The sequence below is a fragment of the Anneissia japonica genome, unplaced genomic scaffold (assembly GCF_011630105.1).
Source record: "Anneissia japonica isolate Jap-2015-1 unplaced genomic scaffold, ASM1163010v1 scaffold119_len492752_cov174, whole genome shotgun sequence".
Classification (NCBI taxonomy): domain Eukaryota; kingdom Metazoa; phylum Echinodermata; class Crinoidea; order Comatulida; family Comatulidae; genus Anneissia; species Anneissia japonica.
In genome coordinates, this window is record NW_022730737.1 from 408,016 (window position 1) to 416,598 (window position 8,583).

Here is an 8,583-nt window from a genome sequence, read left to right on the forward strand (position 1 = left end):
GTTTAATAGCTCTATGCACATAACCCATCATGGATTCACCGGATTCATCCTCTCCGCCATTTTTAATTGCCAGATCTTAACATGTGTATTTGCCTTCGCGGGGTCATAGACACAAGAACGGTAAAGTAAAAGATAAAATTTATACATTCATTTTTCCAATAACATATTTAAAAAGTAGTAGTTTATGTTAATTAATTTTATAGTTGTTCTCACTTCAATAACGCTCAAAGCATGCACTGGCCTGTACCATTCAGTTTTTCTCAAATCTAATGTCTTCCAGCTCTCTGACATTACCCCAACAATCATGCATAATGCAGTCTCTCTCTCCCTATTTACAAAAGCATTTCTGTAACATCTTCAATGATTCAACTTCTCTTTTCACAACTAAACTCGAATAGATATATTATTCTGACATGTACATTGCCTCACATAACACCCGTTTGAAAGCAATATTACTATCATTTATTAATATAAGCGAAACGTAGAAAAACATAGTATTTTATATTGTAGTTCTCAGTGCACATCCTAAAGTTTTACGTATTTTTTATTTTGCAACAAAATTTCGAGCGGAGAGGGCGTTCGACAGAATTAGATTGATTGATTTGATTGAATTTATTAGTAATCAAAGTCATAAAATACATACATAAAACGATTTACAAAAAAAAATTGTAAAATTAGAGCTGAATTTTGAGAAAATATACATTGGTTATACAATTGCTGTACACTTTTACCTTTTACACACGTTTGCTGCCTATGGCGCCCCATATAAATAACGTGCAGGAAAAGGTACTATAAAAGGTAGAATTGGCGCACCATAACGGTAAGCCTCACGTGACTATTCATAAAACGTAAACATTGCGTAATGTAGTGCAGAAACCAATATTATTGCTGTGTCATGGAGTTGACGCTGGAAGGTTCCATCAAAATATCTTAAGTGCGGTATATCAACATATCATCAGCTCAATTTTAAGAATGGCGAGTGCTATACAAGAATCACCAATAACAGATTCTTTGATAGTTTCTTCTAATGATTGTGATAAGTATGTTTTAATTTCATTTGAAATTGGGATAAATGCCAATGGCTCTGCTCAGACTCCAGAGAGTCTGACCTGAGCAATTGACGATAGATAGGCCTAGTGATCTGATAGCCAACTATTGAGGCCTGGATATGGTATGCTATATAGGCCGAGTTAAACCAGGTAGGCAAGCATTTTGCCTACCCCGTATGCGCAAGCATAGACTAGTAGTTGTGTTGAATGCCTAAACTAGGTAAGAAGACCAGGCTTATGACCTAGACCTGGCCTTCGAACAATAGCAGGTCGCCTCTGTCTGACCATGCCCCTTTTTGTCATATATACCCGACTGGAAGGAACCATAATTTTGAGGTCATTTATTGGCAAAAATTTTAGTTTTACGCTTTAGGAATAAAAAATTATAAATACAGCAGTGATACAATTTCATAAGGCTGTTTTCCACTAGGCGAATTTATTCGCGCGAATCTAAGCGTCGGTTCGCTTCCTGAACTCTGATTAGCTGCGTATTTTTTTCGGTCAGCAAAAAGTAGAAACAGTTCGAACTATGGATTTCGTTGAAGCGAAAACTCCTATAGAAATGTGAATGCGGATGCGCATGAACAACGCTTTCGAATCGCGTGAATAAATTTGCCTAGTGGAAAACCGGGGTTGTATATCAGTAGCGGCATGCAGCGGTGGCGCCAGATATTTGCTGACAAGGTGGGGTCCGACGTGTCCAACAAATCTCTTTATGGTGAATTTTGAATCTGTAATATTATAAGAAATAATTTTTAATTTTTTTTTAATTCAATATTTTTTATTCAATCTCAAATGGCAGCATTAACGCTGAATTACATGAGTATACATTAAAACTTGAAAAATATAAAACCGAAAAACACAAAAAAGCACAAAAAGAATTATGGTTTATACAAAATTACACATTGGTAGATATAAAAATATAAACAATTTACATAAAATTGACTAGAAAAATAATTGTTAATAGATTTCATATTAAACAAGGGAAATAGATGTGTTGAATCATATTGCAACAGAGCCCCGCCTAAATTCTACTATAGGCAAAATTTGGAAACCGCAATAACGAAATTGACATTTATCGAATACTAATTGTCATTATTTATTTAAAAGTCTAGTGAGGAATGGAATGGGATTGCCATATCTATTAGTCCGGTGCTTGGGAACTCGGTATGTATTTGTGTGCCTGTGATTCATAGAGTGAGACCGGCTATTCTGAGGAAACCAATCCTTATATCTATCTGAATTACAACATTTATTAGCAAACTCACTGCACAAATGGATTCTTCTTTCTTCAAGCGTATGGAGACCAGTAATATTTAGTGCGTCGTTATATGACACATAATTTGTGCCAAGAATGATACGGCTGGCTCTTTTTTGGATTCTTTCAATCTGTTTGGATTGATGTCTGGTAATGTTTCCATGCCAGACAGGTGAGGCATATTCAATAGTACGGCGCACATATCCAGTATACACTGACACCAAATCTTGGACTGGAACTCCAAATCGCTTGAGCCGACTCAGCATATACAATCTACGACTGCTCTTAGATACCATTGTGTTAACATGCGTATCCCAACCCAAGTTGGCCTGTACTGTAAGACCCAATATTGTATTATCATAAGATTAGGAGGATTTGGGGGTTGGTTTTTAAAGCAAATTTGTAAAACCTTACATTTGGATGGATTGAGCTTTAGGTGGTTAGGATTGGCCCAGTGGTCCAAATTGTGGACATCCGACTCTATACAGGTTGGCACCCTGGTAGGACGGACCTCAACCAGACTTTATCATCAACATACTTAAAAGAAGACGAATGCGCATTCTCGGATGCATCATTGATCATGGCGTTAAATATGATAGGCCCAAACTTCGTGCCTTGTGGGACCCTGCATGAAAGATACCCTGTCCGAGAGTGTTGAATGGTATCGCACCCTCTGACGTCGCGCAGTGAGAAAGTCCACAATCCACGGTAGGATTTCACTTCGGGCACCAAATGATAAAGTTTCTGGACTGCGATCGTGTGATCTACGTAATCAAAAGCTTTGGAGAAGTCCGTCGCTACTAACGTGCCAACTGTATCATAGTTTATCAGTGCCTTTATAAATGGTATCAAGTAGTTTAATTAAACAGTGGGTGGTTGATGAGCCCTTAATATAACCCAGGGGCGGATTTAGGGGGGGCCGGCCCGGCCCCGGTCCCCCCTTTTGAGAGGTAAAAAAAGAAAAAAAAAAGAAAAAAAAGAAAGAAAAAGAAAAAAATGATAGCCCACAACGCCTCAAATGTTATTTTCGGGCGTCTAGAACACAAAAATTTTGCGGGGACATTGTTGTCTCGATCGGCCCAAATTTCGGCCCCCCTTTCGGCCCCCCCTTTTGGACATCTCTGGATCCGCCCCTGTAACCGTACTGATTGCGATCGATAGATTAGCAATATCGTTCTAGACCCACTTAGAGACGAAGCCCTCACAAACCTTAGCAAGAATGGCTGTTAAAGAGATTGGTCTGAGTTTGCTTATTTTAGCTGGTAATTCCTTTGGCACTGGGGCAATAATTGCATCCTTCCACACTTGAGGTACTGATCCCTCAACTAATGATGAATTAAAAATACTAGTTACAGGGATGCTAAATTCGCACGCAAACTCTTTAAGTATTTTCCCTAGTAGTCCATCAGGACCTGTTGCTTTCCTTGCGTTCAATTTACTCAATTCTTTGTACATATCCCAGACATGGATTTGAGGTGGGGTTGTAGCAGGCAAGTACGCAGGCAATTGTTTAAGATTTATTTGGGGCCTACTGTACTCTGAGAGACTCTGAGGTATACCAGGGACAAGAATCATAGGTCGAGGTTTGCATTTATTAGATATCAATTGTATACCCTTATGCCAACCCGATGGGTCACTAGTCTTGAGGTTCTGAAGACGTTCGTTGTAGGATGACTTCTTAGCTTGGCTGATGGAATATATAATTTTGTTACGAAGGAAGCACCAATGATACTTTTTACCCTCCACAAATGCTAACTGACGTTTTTTTATTAGCATTTTAATTTCGGCAGTCATCCATGTTTTATCACTTGTATGAAGTTTTACCACCTTGGTGGGAAAGTGTATATCCAATAAAGAAAGAAGGAAATAATATAGAGAATTCAACAAATTTATTATTAACACAAAACAACAGAAAAACAAAAAATCCACTAAAAAAGGACTCAGCAAAAAACAAACAAATGTAAACTTTATTCACTGAAAAGTGAGCCCTGCATAAAAGGGGAAAAAAACTTATGCCAGAATGTTATTCTAATAAACTTTCAATTCCTATATTTTGTACAGAGAGAGTGAAGAAAGAGTTGTCAAATCGGGAAAAAAAATTAGAGACAGGCAAGTCACAAAATAAAATCTTCACCATCGCTGTTGCCATTGTCATCTCAGCATCACTATAACTATAATAATAATAATAATAATAATAATAATAATAATAATAATAATAATAATAATAGTAATAGTAATAGTATTCATCTTCATTATCACTATTCTTTTCACCTTTTTTATGGGGTATTTTTTGTATAATACCCTTCAATTTCTGGGAAGTATTCTATTTAGACCATAAAATTTTTTTTCTTTTTGAAATCTGTGACTTTTAAAAGTTAACTTTGAAAAAGTGAGCAATTCAAAATGTCAGTTAAATGTTTGGTTCATATGCATAGCAGCATATGAATCATTGTAAAAGGAAATATGTAAATTGTGTAATTCTCACACTGAATTTGCAAGCAAACTAACGAAAAACTGTGCTTCACACATTGGTTCTGCATTTGTGTTTGTTGTTTTGGGCATGCAGCATTTTCATTTTTGACATTAAATTTTAAAGCCAAACAAAGTAAACCAGACCTGTTTTCACAACTTTGATGGTATCATTCATGACCAGCTTAGCTCAGTCGGCAAAACTGGTGGTAGCCACTGTGTGTGTGCTGAACCATGGAGAGATCTCTAGGTCCCTGGTTCAACTCCCATCGCTGCTCTCCTTGTGTTTCGCTGGAGGGCTGAAATAAAAGTTACTTACGGTAACCCTTTGTACATTGACTTGTTACTTGAATTAATTTATTAAATATTATGATATATTAAACCATTTTTCTTTTGTAAAACAAAGAAATAATTATTTAGAAGGATATTAATATTATAAATCATTTGGTTTTCTTCACAGCGGTTGGTTTAGTGGTTGGTTACGCTGGGTTCCAACATCCAATGAAATGCTGCGAGCAGCTGAGGAACAGATTCTAGGGTGTAAGTACAGCACTCGTGATAGGGTACTCGTGATAAGGTCATGAAAATGGCATTGATCATTAAAGCCCCATTCCCGGTAAAATTTCACTAAAAACAGATTTTTTTTTATAGAAAAGATGCATATGCATTACTTTAATTATTATAAACAAGGACAAATATTGGCATAAATTTTAGTTTTACGCAAAAGAAAAAAAAAAAGAAAAATACAGACTATTTCTCATAGAATATATTACCATTTTCTCGATGAATTCTTCATTACTAGGCAAATTCAGAGGTTGTAGATCGCATCCGCTGGAATACTCTCGCTTTTATGTATACTTTATACAGTCAATAAAGTGCACCCTCTCTAATGGGATTAGTTTTTGTACATCGTACCTCACACAATGCGTTCGAATAGGCCTGAGATATGTTTGTTTAGGTGTCAAAATCTCGGTCAGAATCAGTTTTTTTAAGAAATTTGAAATAATTCCTATGAAATATTAAATTTCACAAGTGTCAATATTAGCAACGGAAAATATCATGTCGGTCGTTTTTATGTGAGATAACAGAACCTAAATCAAACATGAAAAATTCATCCGCATTTATTTTTTGTGTGGAACACAAAAAACTCAAATTTCAGTCTTATTTTACATTTTTTTCATGCTATTATGAATGTCTAAATTCGGTTAAATGAGCAATTCCATATTATATTTATAAATCTTTATAACATTATACAAAAATTAAATTTTTCTTAACAACGGTCGTTCGAGTAGGCCTGAGATATGTTTGTTTAGGTGTCAAAATCTCGGTCAGAATCAGTTTTTTAACAAATTTGAAATAATTCCTATGAAATATTATGTTTCACAAGTGTCAATATTAGCAACGGAAAATATCATGTCGGTCGTATTTATGTGAGATAACAGAACCTAAATGAAACATGAAAAATTCATCCGCATTTATTTTTTGTGTGGAACACAAAAAAACTCAAATTTCAGTCTTATTTTACATTTTTTTCATGCTATTAGGAATGTCTAAATTCAGTTAAACGAGCAATTCCGTATTATATTTATAAAACTTTATAACATTATACAAAAATTAAATTTTTCTTAACAATGAAATTTTGCTGGGAATGGGGCTTTAAATTTTTAAATTAAAATTCTCAATTTTTCAATTCCATTGCTCTGCTCATTGTGTTTTAGTTTGAGGTGCGAGATACAACTTACCATACACACTGGCCCTTTAGGAGATATATACAGTAGCCATTGGTTCTATGTGCAACATCAAACCATGTACCCTCTCTGTCATACCATAGAGAAAGGCAATGAAAGGGAAAGGGAGTGGGAGTGAGTAATGTAGAGCAGTTTAGCTCAGTGGGCTAATCTGGTGGTAGCCACTGTGTGTGTGCTGAACCGTGGAGATCTCTAGGTTCCCGGTTAAATTCCCATAGCTGTGTTTCCTTGTATTTCAACTGGAGGGCTGAAATGCAAGTTATAATAGCGCACCGTCTTTCGGATGAGACGTTTAAGCCGTTGGTCCCGTGTACATTGAGGGCCCATGTGCATGTTAAAGAAGGCAGTACACTCTTTGGAAAAGAGTAGGGGATTGTCTCCCGGTGTACTGCCCAATCACCACCTGAAGGACCACACTAGAAATAAGTCTTCTTCTAGACCCCTGGTATTCAACCTTTTTATTTTTTGAATTTAATTTTCTTTTCTTTCTTTTAGAATTTTGAAAAAGAAAAAAAAAAAAAAATTTGCACTTCAGGTTCTCCTACCCTGCCACTAGAAATTTTCCTACCACAAAAATATCCACTCGCCAGTGGCTGGGGTTGAGACATCCCACTTATCCATTGTCCCCATTAGTTTACCCCTCCTCATGCCAGTACCCTACGCCACTAGATACAATGAGCTACACTCGGAATAATCCACACTCTTTTAAACATTGCTAGAGTATGTGTGCCTATGTGATGTTGCTCTAAACAGAAAAACTTTTTCAAAAAATCGGCCAGAAAATAATTTGTTTTTATTGGTTCCTATGCTTGCAAGCATAGGAACTTTTAAAATCCTGCTCGTGTGTATGTAGTATGTACGTTACTAGTATGTTTTACGCAGTTTTTTGTAAACAGGCAAACGTGACTTTCCAGACATCTGTTTGTTTTGTGCATCCGTACCCAAGCTAATCTGGATCTTTTGTTGTGCCTCATTTCATAGTTCTATTTTGACAAATATTAAAGCCATACTAATGAGAGACAATACCCCCTACTCTTGAAAAGACTAGTAAACTGTATGATAAGAGGAAAACATTTATGGAATGTTGTGTACTCTCGTTGTCCAAACTAACTGTCTTAAATGTGATGGATCGGACTCCAAAAAACAAATAAGAAACCCTCATGGTATTATTTTAGAGTCAAATCTAAATAAACCTAACAAATTAGATTTTATTCTCTACAAATTTCCTCCGTAATAAAATTAGCAACATGTTTTGAATAGCATCTTGAGGTGCATTTGCAATTTACACTGACGAATCTAACAAATTTGAATTTAATAGACGTCTACTAAAAAGAATAACCAGTAGGTACTTGCTTTGTCGAGTTCCGTCTTTATTTCATGTTGATTCCAAATGGTTTTTAAGGATTAAAAGCAAGAATATACACTAATTAAAACATTGGAATGCGTACCTAAATTTCACTTCATAATTAACCAACAAAACGTCTACTGGCGTGTCATGTTAATCAACGGATAATGTCCTTGGCAATGCGAGTACAGCTAAGCGTCTCGTTTTCACAGCGTGTGGTATGCTTGTCGTTAAACGATGTCTATTTAACTATCGTCTGGTTTTTCCAGTGAGTGTTACTGTCCTGAATTGGACAAATCGTCCGAGATTCGGAATAGAGAGTTCATGTTTTCAGGAAAATATTTTATTAAAAGACGAATAGGAATGATTTTGGGACTTAAAAAAATGTTCGGTTTTGCGTGAAATTCGATTTTGTGAGCATTGAGTACACATAGTATTGTTCTATGTTAATATTTTTTTTTTTTTTTTTGAAAATTTGCAAGTCGAAATCTGTATAACTCGATCTTTTTATGCCAGTCCCATCAGATTTGACTTAGGCAGAGTCGACTGTATATAGCCTACATATAATATATTAGCAAATACATCATTATTATTAATAACTGATGAGGATGATGATGCTAATTAATTATGATTTTGATGTTAATGATGATGATGATATTATGATAATGACATGTTGATGTTGAGGATAATAATGACAATGATGCTGATAAACAT

General features: G+C 35.7%; 1 protein-coding gene across 2 annotated transcripts in view; it reads left to right on the forward strand.

Annotated features, from left to right (window-relative positions):
• The first annotated feature begins 875 nt into the window (after positions 1 to 875).
• The window catches only part of LOC117115003 (1-acylglycerol-3-phosphate O-acyltransferase ABHD5-like), a 15,202-nt gene continuing 7,494 nt past the window's right edge, over positions 876 to 8,583 (forward strand). The window contains exons 1-3 of one of the 2 annotated variants that reach the window (XM_033258635.1): positions 876 to 1,040; positions 4,369 to 4,416; positions 5,237 to 5,316. In XM_033258635.1, coding sequence (XP_033114526.1) covers positions 973 to 1,040; positions 4,369 to 4,416; positions 5,237 to 5,316 — 196 coding nt within the window. In that variant the 5' untranslated portion in view covers positions 876 to 972. The remainder of the gene's footprint in view (positions 1,041 to 4,368; positions 4,417 to 5,236; positions 5,317 to 8,583) is intronic. The other variant, XM_033258636.1, reaches the window with a different exon arrangement.